This window comes from Oryctolagus cuniculus, chromosome 2, assembly GCF_964237555.1.
Source record: "Oryctolagus cuniculus chromosome 2, mOryCun1.1, whole genome shotgun sequence".
In the NCBI taxonomy this organism is placed as follows: Eukaryota; Metazoa; Chordata; class Mammalia; order Lagomorpha; family Leporidae; genus Oryctolagus; species Oryctolagus cuniculus.
The window spans coordinates 155,389,461-155,402,259 of NC_091433.1; the positions used below are offsets into that span (position 1 = coordinate 155,389,461).

The 12,799-nt window shown below is 42.7% G+C and overlaps 1 protein-coding gene across 1 annotated transcript in view; it reads right to left on the reverse strand.

Moving 5' to 3' along the window:
- MSH2 (mutS homolog 2) overlaps nucleotides 1-12,799 on the reverse strand; it is an 81,948-nt gene that overhangs the window by 15,149 nt on the left and 54,000 nt on the right. The window contains exons 9-10 of the mRNA XM_051839023.2: nucleotides 4,106-4,229; nucleotides 1,968-2,118 (exon numbers count right to left, since the gene is read on the reverse strand). Coding sequence (XP_051694983.1) covers nucleotides 1,968-2,118; nucleotides 4,106-4,229 — 275 coding nt within the window. The remainder of the gene's footprint in view (nucleotides 1-1,967; nucleotides 2,119-4,105; nucleotides 4,230-12,799) is intronic.

The window sequence follows — 12,799 nt, forward strand, 5'->3', positions numbered from 1 at the left end:
TCCGATGGCAGGAGCCAGGTACTTCTCCTGGTCTCCCATGGGGTGCAGGGCCCAAGTACTTGGGCCATCCTCCACTGCACTCCCTGGCCATAGCAGAGAGCTGGCCTGGAAGAGGGGCAACCGGGACAGAATCCGGCGCCCCAACCGGGACTAGAACCCGGTGTGCCGGTGCCGCAAGGTGGAGGATTAGCCTAGTGAGCCACGGCGACAGCCTTAATAACACAATATTTTGAAAAGTATCTTTTGAATAACTTGAAAATGATATTGGTTGAAGCCAAAAAATACTGAAGAAAGATGAGAATGAAATGAGGAAAACAACATTCACTGGCATTAAAGAAGTAAATGAAACAGAACAAAGTAAAGGCCTGACATTGTGGTACAGTGCGTCATGCCGCCATTTGTGACGCCCACATCCCATATGGGAGCTTTGATGGGAGTCCTGGCTTGCTCTGCTTCAGATCCAGCTCCCTGCAAATGCACCTGGAAAAGCAGTGGAAAATGGCCCAAGTACTTGAACTCCTACCATCCATGCAGGAGACACACAGATGGAGTTCCAGGCTCCTGGCTTTGAACTGGCCCAGCCCTGGTCACTGCGGATAGAAAATTCTTTCTCTGTTTTTCCCCTAAGACACATGCAACTTAAGAGCAATACAGGGCAAGTAACAGAATAAAATGACTGCTATGAAATGGGGAAATAAAAAGAATTAAAGGAAGAAAAGCAAGAGGCAAAGGTATTATAGAAGTAAGACCACAGTGTGAAGGGACGAGCTGTCAAGATACCAAAGTGGAGGTGAGCAATGGGTCAAAACAGACTCCAGATTTCAACAGGTGCTAAAGGTTTTTTTTTTTTTATTTTCATTAATTAATTTATTTATTTGAAAGAGTTACACAGAGAAAGGAGAGGCAGAGAGAGAAAGGTCTTCTATCTGCTGGTTCACTCCCCAACTGGCTGCAACAGCCAGAGAGCTGCACGGATCTGAAGCCAGGAGCCAGGAGCCAGAAGCTTCTTCCGGGTCCCCCATGCGGGTGCACGGGCCCAAGGACCTGAGCCATCTTCCACTGCTTTCCCAAGCCATAGCAGAGAGCTGGGTAAGAAGTAGAACAGCCAAGACTTGAACTGGCGTGTCCGTATGGGATGCTGGCACTGTAGGAGGTGGCTTTAACCACTATGCCACAGCGCCAGCCCCATGTGCTAAAGGTTTTTAAAAAGGAAAATAGGGCTGGCGCTGTGGAGTAACATGAAGTATGACCCAAAAATTTGTAAAATTCAGTGAATGGCCTCATTAAAGCCATTCATCCAGTTCAAAGATCAGAAGAATTTTTTTAATTCAATAAATAACAACATTTTCTCAGGAAAAAAGTGAAAAAAACTGAAGCAGAGACACAGGGAGAATGAGCTCTAATAGATATGGAAACACACAATGAAATAAGTAACAGTCTACCTTGTATTGACACAAGAATGGTGAGAAGGGTAAGTGAAAGAGCACTATTAAAAAGACTCAATACCACTCCAGTCAAGGCGGAAGGAAGCGGTGCGTTATTTATCAAGTGAGTGTGAGGCACCTGACTCTTACCAAAAAATAAGGAAAAACTTCTTTATCAGAACATTCACATTTTAACAGAAAATCCACGGAACAACCAAAGACTTCAAAACAGAATATAGGGACCGACGCTCGCACGCCATATGGGTGCTGGTTTGTGTCCCGGCTGATCCTCCTCCGATCCAGCTCTCTGCTATCACCTGCGAAAGCAGTAGAAGATGGCCCATGTGCTTGGACCCTTGCATCCATGTGTGGGAGACCCAGAAAAAGCACCTGGCTCCTGGCTTCACTGCTGCCATTTGGGCAATGAACCAGCAGAAGGAAGACCTTTCTGTCTGTCTCTCTTTAACTTTCCTCTCAAATAAATAAATAAGTAAACAAAATCTTAAGAAAAACAAAAACACCGCAGAATATAGAGTTACAAACCTGTTAGTAAATTTAACACCGTTCTTCTGGATATCTACTGTACTAAAGTTTTTATTGTTACGAAGGACCTTTTCTTCCTTACAGGTTACTCGAAAGTAATATCCAAACTGTGCACTGGAATCTAGTTTAATCTGCTTGCCAGGATCCAAGCCTTCACGATGAGGAAGAAAGAGGAAAGTATGTCATAAATATCTACAGCCATCATTCAAGATAAATGTTTAAAGTCGCTAAACCTCAACAGTGAGAAACACACTTGTATTACATAACACATACTAGAAATAACTGGTAAAATCCAAAATCCATTCCAATTCACTCAGAAACTACATGAATTAAGTATGTCTATTAAATCCTTAAACTTCTACCTCATGAATGTTGGCTTCTGATATGAAAGTTGTTTTCTGAGTTTAAAGCAGCATATTTAATTCTAAAATGGAATTAAACTTAATTTCAACAGATATATTTGCCATTAATTTTCTCATTAGCAGTCAACAAAACAGACCAAGAGCAGGCAATTATTAATGTACACTAGCACAAACTGTTAATACAATTCTTTCTCCCTAATACCAAGCTGTGAAACACAGGAATCTGAGGTACTTGAATTTTCCAGTAAGTCAAAAATCGCTAAGAAAACACAACAATAATTTTAACTCAAGAAAATTTAGCTATGAAATGAAGAAGGCTGGTCTTTCACAGCTTTCAGGCAAAGGTTATTAATTTGAAATCCTGTCTATATATGCACAGTCCATGAAACTACTAGGCTAGTGCTATGGCACAGCAGGTTAAGCCTCTGCATGTGATGCCAGCATCCCATATTGAAGTGCCAGTTTCTGAGTGCTAGTTCAAATCTGGGTTCCTGCTCTGCTTCCAATCCAGCTTTCTGTTAATACACCTGGGAAGGCAGCAGAGGACAGCCCAAATAATTGGGCTCCTGCCAGCCATACAGCCGAGCAGGATAGAATTCCTGGCTCCTGGCTTTGGCCTGGCCCAGACCAGCATATTGTAGCTATTTTGGAAATGAAGTTGCAGATAAAGAATCTTTCTGTTTCTCATTCTCTGCCACTTTCAAATTTGGAAAAACAAACAAACAAACAAAACAAACAACTTTTTCCAAATTTTTTTTTGCAAATGTAGATATAGGTATATATTTCTATTAAAAGGATATCCCTATCAGATTCTCTGAAAATTTCAACATTATTTCCCCAAGGGCTTTTCTAGTTAGAATATTCTAGGATTCATTTATTTATTCAAATGTGTAGAAGGTATCTAGCACAAATAAGTTCAAATAATCCGGGGCAGGCAGACATTAGTGATGTTGCTCAGCAAGGTGGAATGACTATGCTTAACAACAGCCCCTCACATGCTTTCTAAGCAAACTGAAAAGAGGAGCTCCAGAACTCCAGTCATAAATGACAGAGGGAGAAAAGGCGGTGCTCACCCTGATTTGATCAGTACACACTGTCGACCTCTATTAAAATGTCACATCATACTCACAAATATGTAAAATTGCTGTTGATTTAAAAATTTCAGAATTAAGGTTTTAAAAAAGTAAATAAAATGTAAAGAGGGATACAGAGGAAAAAAGTTGATGTTAATGACATACTTGGAAACTCTAAAGGCAAATCAATGAAATATTCCTAGAAGAATCAGACTTCCAGTGGGGGTGATTATTTAAAATAGAGCTTTTAAGATATCATGCACTGGCCGGCACTTTGGTGCAGTGGGTGAAGCCGCCGCCCGCAGTGCCGGCAACCCATGTGGACACCAGTTCTAGTCCCGACTGCTCCACTTTCGATCCAGCTCTCTACTATGGCCTGGAAGAGCAGTATATGATGGCCCAAGTCCTTGGGTCACTGCAACTGTGTGGGAGACCCAGAGGAAGCTCCTATCTCCTGGCTTTGGATCAGTGCAGCCCTGGCCATTGTGGCCAACTGGGGTGTGAACCACTGGATGGAAGACTCCTCTCTCTCTGCCTCTCCTCCTCTCTCGGTGTGATATCATGCAAGACCCTGCCAGGACACTTCTGCTTAGCAGCAATGTGGGGTCATCTTGAGGTGGGGAGTTATTAAAATAATTTCAACACCAGTTCAGACACTACATAGGCAACAAAATCATTCAAGCCTCCAAAGATCCATCTTTACCGAGCTCTCTGGCTGCACTTATTAGTGTTGACTGCATCTTCTTCTCCAAGTCATCCATTACTTCTCTTAACTCACTCAGATTAGGATCAAAGGAAGGTTTCACAAGGAATTCATGGTTTTCCACCTGTAAGCAGAACAAAAGTTGTCTATATTGTGTAAAGAACAGGTAAAGATGGTCATCATGAGTGAAATATTTTCTTCTACTTTAAATTTGACTAACATTTTGAGTTAAGTGATTCACTTAGTCAAAACTATTAAGAAATCTCAAGTCATTAAGAAATATAGGGGGGGAAGGCGGCACTGTGGCACAGTGGGTTAAAGCCCTGGCCTGAAGTGCCAGCTTCCCATATGGGTGCCAGTTCTAGTCCCAGCTGCTCCTCATCTGATCCAGCTCCCTATCATGGCCTGGAATTACAGTAGAAGATGGTCCAAGCCTTGGGCCCCTGAACCTACGTGGGAGATCCGGAAGAAGCTCTTGGCTCCTGGCTTCGGAGCAGCATAGCTCCAGCCATTGTGGCCATCTGGGGAGTGAACCAGTGGATGGAAGACCTCTCTCTCTGTCTCTACCTCACTCTGTAACTCTGTCTTCCAAATAAATAAATCTGTAAAAATATATATATATAGGAGCCGGTGTTGTGGCGCAGCAAGTTAAAGCCCTGGCCTGAAGCACCGGCATCCCATCTGAGCGCTGGTTCTAGTCCCAGCTGCTCCTCTTCCAATCCAGCTCTCTGCTATGGCCTGGGAAAGCAGTAGAAAGAATGGCCCAAGTGCTTGGGCCCCTGCACCCATGTGGGAGACCTGCTAAAAGCTCCTGGCTCCTAGCTTCAGATCAGCTCAGCTCCGGCCATTGCAGCCATCTATGGAGTGAACCAGCAAATGGAAGACTCTCTGTAACTCTGTCTTTCAAATAAATACACACACACACACACACACACACACGGACAGGCCTTTGGTGCAGCAGTTGAACTGACACTCAGGACACTTGCAGCCATACTGTACTGTCTGGGTTCAAGTCTCAGCTCCACGCTCCACACCACCTTCCTGCTAATGAGCGCCCCGGGAGGCAGCACTGACAGCTCAAGTAGTTGGGTCCCTGCCACCAAGTAGAAGACCTGAACTGAGTTCACAGCTCCTGGCTGCAGTCTGACCCAACCCCAGCTGTTGTGTGCATTTGGAAGAGACACAGTAGATGGGAGATCTTTGTTTCTTTCTGCATTTCAAATAAAAGCAAATGTTAGGAAATGTAAAGTTCTGTTTATTATGAACTCAAGAGTTCCAGATATATCAAGTACATCTGAAACAGTACAGTGCTAAAGATATATAGATCCCCACGAGTATTCTTTATTATTTATATTTTTCCTAAACAATGTTTGAAACATCTTCCATGAACATTACCAAAAGAATGTTCAATACTTTATAAAACGGGTGATTTCCTGTGGTGCCAGCACTGTGGCACAGTGGGTAAAGTCACCATCTGCAGTGCCAGCATCCCATATGGTCACTGGTTCAAGTCCCAGCTGTTCCATTTCTAATCCAGCTCCCTGCTAATATGACTGGGAAAAGCAGCAGGAGATGGCCCAAGTGCTTGGGCCTCTGCACCCATGTGGGAGACCTAGAAGAAGCTCCTGGCTCCGGATAGGCCCAGTTCTGGCCATTGTGGCCATTTGGGGAGTAAGCCAGCAGATGGAAGATCTCTCTTGTCTCTCCCTCTCAATTAAATAAATAAATAAATAAAATCTTTAAAACAAAATTCTTTCTTTCAATAAATTCTTACCAGCAATAACCAGGAGGAAACCATAATGAAAAACAGATCTCATTTACAACAGCAAAAACAAACACAAAATATTTAGATACAAAACCTTGATAATAAAGAACACTTATAAAGATAATTTCTATTGCAGATTTAAAAGAACTAAAGAGAAAACTATACTTGATTTTAGTCAAAAGGCCAAGAAGTAATGAAAAGGAACAACGAAACCAAAACTTTACAGCTATTCACTCTTAGTAATTGTTCAATAGGAATCCCTTATTGAAACAAAACAAAATGACTAAAATTTAAGAGAGCATTTAAAATAAGAAAAAGTCTACCTTTATGAGGAATTAAAAATCATTAGGTAGACAAATTATACATAAAAGCTTAATGTAAAAGAGTGAGTCAATTTTCTAAAACAAGATGACAAAAAGATTCAATAAATGATGTTGAGAGAAATTGCTTCTAATTGCCTTCCATTTAATCAGAGCACATCTTCACATTCTAAAAGTGAACTTTATAACGAATATGCAATTAAAATCAAAATTACAGAAAGCAAGCAAAAGAAAGGAACAAAATATTTATGAACTTTTCTCAATTTAAATCAATGACTCAACTATATAATATTAAATTCAAGTATAAATTTTTGAATAAGTTTAATCTTCTAAAAGATAATAAATTTATAAAAACAGCTTGATAAGATGGAAAATTATAACAGTTGGCATTTTCTTTTGTAAAGGTATTTGCATGGATAAGAGAAACATCAAGGTCATTAAATGAGCAAGTATAAAAACTTACAACTCACAGAGAAGAAAATTAGTACAGTAACCCACAGGAAAGTGCTATGATAATAAAGGTTATGAATATTTTAAAAACCTTGAGATACTATTATAGCATTGTCCGCATGGCAGGCAGCGATCTCACTACACCTTTTTTTTTTTTTTTTTTTTTTTTTAAACAGAAACCACTACCAAACACTAGCAAGGCTTTAACGGTATTAGCATATACACTCTTTTCGGATGAGAACCCAAGTTGGTATAACCTTTAAAATGAAGAAAGCAATATAAGACTCAAACATATTTGGTATACTCTGTCATAGCAATTCTCCTGCTAGGAATTCAACCTAAGGAAATAACGCAACAGAAGCAGGGCTGGATAAAATCTCTGAAAAATTTATGTTACAGTAAAACTTGAAAAAAAACCACAGTATTTGCACAATGGTATATCAACAGAATATAATTCTTACACTTTTTAAACAGGTAATGAAGATTATCTACAAACAAGAACCAGGGCTTATGGTAATGCCAGGGAGAAGTAAAGCCGCAGGGAACTGTCCTAATGAGGCTGACAGAGGTGAAGCAGCAAAGCCCCGAGAATCCTCACTTGTTATCCCAATCTCGAGAGAAACAGGGGAGCGGGGTCCTTACACTGTCCTTGCTCAGACAGGAAAGGACTCTTCTGAGAGGGCTGCTGGGGAGACACATGTGAACAACTAGGCTCTAACCAAGGTGGGCATCCTCACTAATCCAGCACTCTCCCCCAGACGATGTAGAACAATAAACTGTACCACCAGCAAGACACTCCAACCCATCAGCCACAACATCTGAATTCTATCATTTTCTACCTACTTCGCCACCAAAAACACAGCCTTCCATTAGCTTCACTAATGGAGGCAGAACAAAACAAACATAAGCCTGGAACTAAAAAACAAGAGGATGAAACCAACAAATGGGATGTAAAGGATGAAGAAGGCATAGATAATACAGCAAAGGAGAAAAGATATTGTTGAATTAAATTACGTGCACTGGTAAGGCTGAAAGGTAATGTAATCACAATGTACACCAGAGATACAGGAATTAAGAATGGAAAATAAAAATATCAGGAGCAATTTCCCCAAATGTGAATATATACAGCTGAGTTGGAGAAAACTAGAGCTCTGAGCCCTTGAGGAGTCCCTGGCGTGAACCAAGGGGGGACCATTTTCAGAAACCGCCTCAGGATAAACGGCAATAGGGAAACCTGTTTTTATCAGTCTGGGCCCAAGAGAAAGGAAACAAGGAGGCAGAATCTCCTACCTGAAAACTAGATAAAAGCTACTTTCACAGGGGCATTAAAAATGTCTACTGCTTATGTTGACAGTCAAAAGGCTGCTGGTTGTTGGTCATTTCTAGTACTCCTCCTCCTCCTCCTGCAGTAAAGAACTGATTACTCAAATAAAGAACACATTGCCCAGCCTACCTTGCAGCTAGGAGGGCCACATGAATAAAATCTGGCCAACAGACCGTGAGGAGGAATAATACATTTCCAGAATGCCTTCCATTTCCCCCTTTGTATTTTCCCATTGGCTAGAATGAAGAGACGACGGAAAGTCATCCTGGGCTTTTTATTTTATTTTTTTTAAAGATTTATGTATTTGAAAGGCAGAGTTACAGAGAGGCAGAGAGAGAGAGAGGTCTTCATCCACTGGTTCATTCCCCAAATGGTTACAGTGGCCAGAAATGGGACAATTTGAAGCCAGGCATGTGGGTGCAGGGGCACAAGGACTTGGGCCATCTTCTACTGCATTCCCAGGCCATAGCAGAGAGCTGGATCGGAAGTGGAGCAGCTGGGACTTAAACTAGCATCCATATGGGGTGCCGGTACTGCAGGCAGTGGCTTTACCTCGTACGCCACAGTGGTGGCCTCCATCCTGGGCTCTGAAGGTAAAGTCAACACCCTGGAGAGTGGAGCCACAAGAGAGGGAACAGGTTCCAGATACAGCAGAGCTGCCAGCCCCGAAAGTGTTGCTATGCTCAGACTGTTACATAACTTAAACCACTATTCTTGTGTAAGCCACTGTTATCTACTCTGGATTGTTTTGTTTGTTTGTGTTTGTTTAGCTGCAGCTAAATCTTAACCCTATTAAACAGAGAAAACCCCAGGATGAGAAATAAAATTTAAGAAGTATTTGTGTGTGGGGCTGATGCTGTGGTTGACACTGGCATCCCACACATGCACTAGGTGGAGTCCTGGCTGCTCCACTTCTGGATCCAGGTCTCTGCTAATACGCCTGGGAAAGCGCAGAAGATGTCTCAAATACCTGGGCCCCTGCCACCCATGTGGGAGACCAGGATGGAGTTCCAGGCTCCTGGCTTTAGCTTGGCACAGCATTGGTAGTTTTGACCAACCAGCAGAAGGAAGCTCTATCTCTCCTTCCTTCTCTGTAACTCTGCCTTTCAGATAAGAAAATAAATCTTAAAAAAAAAACAAACAAACAAACAAAAAAAAACTACAGACTCAGGATAAACAAGAAACACATTAAAATCTGAGAAAATTTAGATGTAAAATATTTAAAGTATTTAAAGAAATACAGGAGTGAGTGTGGGTATTGGCGTTGTGGTGTAGTGGGTAAAGATGCCGCCAGCTGCAGTGCCAGTGTCCTATATAGGTTGAGTCCCGGCTGCTCCACTTCTGATCCAGCTCCCTAACAGTGTGCCTGCAATGGCAGCAGAGGACGGAACAAGTCCTTGGACCCCAGCACCCACGTGGGAGACCTGGGAGAAGCTCCCGGTTCTTATCTTTGGATCAGCCCAGCTCCAGCTGTTGTGGCCATCTGGGGAGTGAACCATAGGTGGAAGATCTCTCTCTGTGACTCTGCCTTTCAAATAAATATCTATTAAAAATTAAAAAAAGAAAAATAAATATAGGAGAGAGTGACAGATGTTGCAGTGCAGGATTAAGCTGCTGCTCGGGAAGCCAGCATCCCATAGGAGTACCTGGGATTGAGTCCCACCTCCTCTTCTGATCCAGCTTCTTGCTAAAAATTCTTCACAAAAGAAAACGATAAGAATGGAATATATGAGCAAAAAAAAAAAATCACTTTAAAATAAGAGACACTAGAGTTAAAAAGGAGACAATATCTTTTAAAAAAAAAAAATTAGTTATTTTGTTTGAATGGCAGAGCCACAAGAGAGAAAGAAGAGGGGAGATCTTCTATCTGCTGGTTCACTCTTCACATGGTTGCAACAGCTGGGCCTACACCAGGCTGAAACCAAGAGATTCTTCTGGGTCTTCCACCTGTGTGGCAGGGCTTAAGCATTGGGGCCATCTTCCTCTGCTTTCTCAGGCAAATTAGCAGGCAGCTAGATTGAAGTAGGACAGCGAGGATTCAAACAGTGCTCATATGGAATGCTTGGCACTGCAGGCAGCAACTTAACCCACAAAACCATAGCACCAGGCCCCAAGTAATTTTAAAAATTAAAAAATTCAGGGGCTACCGCTGTGGCACACCAGCTAAAGCTGCCACCTGTAGTGCCAGCATCCCATATGGGCGCCAATTCTAGTCCTGGCTGCTCCACTTCCAATTCAGCTCTCTGCTGTGGCCTGGGAAAGCAGTAGAAGATGGCCCAAGTCCTTAGGCTCTTGCACCTGTGTGGGAGACCAGGAAGAAGCTTCCTGGATTCAGATCAGCCCAACTCCAGCTGCTGTAGCCATCTGGGGAGTGAACCAGCGAATGGAAGACCTCTTTCTCTGTCTCTGCCTTTCTGTACCTCTGCCTTTCAAATAAATAAATCCTTAAAAAAATAAGTAAATAAAAATGTAATTGATATGAAGGGAAAAAACTGATGAAATAATTAAACAACATATTAGTGCTGAAAAGATACCCAGTGAATTAGAACATTTGAAGTAATTACAAAGAGAGCAGCACTTAGACACATGGTAGAAAAAGGATAACATATGTCCAATCATAGTTTTACAAAACAAGAAGGAAGGAACACAATATTCAAAAAGATTCTAACTGGCAATTCTCTAGAACACATCAAAGCCATGAATTCTCTGATGAATAAAACCACAATAATCCAAATAGGAAAAAAAACAAGAAAACCACCTTAGAGCACAACAAAGTAATAAAAGGAATCAGTATCTGGAACCAAGACTTCTAAACATTAATAATAACCTAAACCAAAGGACAGCACAATACAATCTTACAGGGATCAGGGGAAAATAACTGCCAATCTAGAACTGTACACCCAGATAAAGCATCCTTTAAGAACTAGGGTAAAATACAGACTTTTTCAAAGAAATAAAACCTAACGGACCTCCAACAACAGAATTTCTGAAAGATAAACAGGAAGAAAGAATGAATAGCAAAGGAATTGTAATCATATGGAAGAATATCTAAAATTTTTTAAAGATTTATTTGAAAGGCAGAGTTACAGAGACAGAGAGAGAGAGAGAGAGAGAGAGCACGCGAGCAGAAAGATTTTCCATCCAATGGTTCACTCCCCAATGGCTGCAACAAGTGGAGCTGGGCCAATCCGAAGCTGCGCAATCCCATATGGGATGCCAGTGCCACAGGTGGAGGATTAACCAAGTCAGCCATGGCACCGGCCCCTTGAGGTACTTTTCATCTGTGTTTACTGCCAAAACAGAAAGTCTTTGGGGCCGGCACTGTGGCATAGTGGGTAAAGCCAACGCCTCCTGTGCCGGCATCCCATATGGGCGCCAGTTCAAGTTCTGGCCGCTCCACTTCCAATCCTGGGAAAGCAGTAGAAGATGGCCCAAGTCCTTGGGCCCCTGCACCCACGAGGGAGACCCAGAAGAGGCTCCTGGCTCCAGATTGGTGCAGCTCCAGCCGTTGCAGCCAACTGGGGAGTGAACCATTGGATGGAAGACCTTTCTCTCTCTCTCTCTCTCTCTCTCTGCCTCTCCTCTCTCTGTGTAACTCTTCCTAGTAAATAAATAAATCTTAAAAAAAAAAAAAAAATAGAAAGTCTTCCTGTAAGAATTACACAAAAACACCTGAAGCATTATACACAAATCTAAGCCAAAATAACCAAACCATTCAAGTCACTCCAGGTCCTTTCATGGCATGAGCTCCTAGGGCCACAGCTGGAAAACAGTGAGAGCAGCTTTCGGAAATTTCAGTGAAACAACTGATAGTCCCTGGAGATTTCCTTGAAGCAGTTCTGAATCATGTAATTCAAATACCTAAATTCATTACAAGAACTACAATGACAATGAAGGGTTGAATTCTCCTTATAACCTGAGAGACAAATTTAAAGGTTTGTAACTGAAAATGAAGATACTATACAAGATCATCTGGCCGGCGCCGCGGCTCACTAGGCTAATCCTCCGCCTTACGGCGCCGGCACACTGGGTTCTAGTCCCGGTTGGAGCGCCGGATTCTGTCCCGGTTGCCCCTCTTCCAGGCCAGCTCTCTGCTATGGCCAGGGAGTGCAGTGGAGGATGGCCCAAGTGCTTGGGCCCTGCACCCCATGGGAGACCAGGAGAAGTACCTGGCTCCTGCCATCGGATCAGCGTGGTGCGCCAGCCGCAGCGCGCCGGCCGTGGCGGCCATTGGAGGGTGAACCAACGGCAAAGGAAGACCTTTCTCTCTGTCTCTCTCTCTCACTGTCCACTCTGCCTATCAAAAAAAAAAAAAAAAAAAAATCATCTAGAAAAGGTTTTAAACTAAGAATCTGATTTAAGACAATACATGTTATAAACAAGAATGCCTGCAGCTTCAGAACAGCACCCTAGTGTAGCTGGTACTCAGCTGGCCCATTTTCTTTTTTTCTTCCATTTTGCTTAACAAAAACTGTTGAACTTGCTAAAGGACTTTCCCCTCCTCCCTTTCTCCTCGCCCCCAAGCCACTTCCTCTGTTTCATCCAGATCCTTGGTGCCTACCCAGACCCTTCTCAACTCCTTGCAATGCAAATAGAAAAACAGATCAGCTTCACAGGGCAGCTAGGAAACCGATAAGGGGGAAATTCCCAGAGACTTCAAAGAGCCCCCCACTCCACAGCCAGCTGCCTTCTACACCCCACGCCCAACCTGCGGCAAATTCCCTACTACCCAAATGCGCACAGTGCGCAGTCTCTTTGCAAGAACAGACTGTGGCCAACTCTTTGCTTCCAATAAAGCAACTTGTCTCTGCTGAAGTTGGTCTCCATCTCCTTTT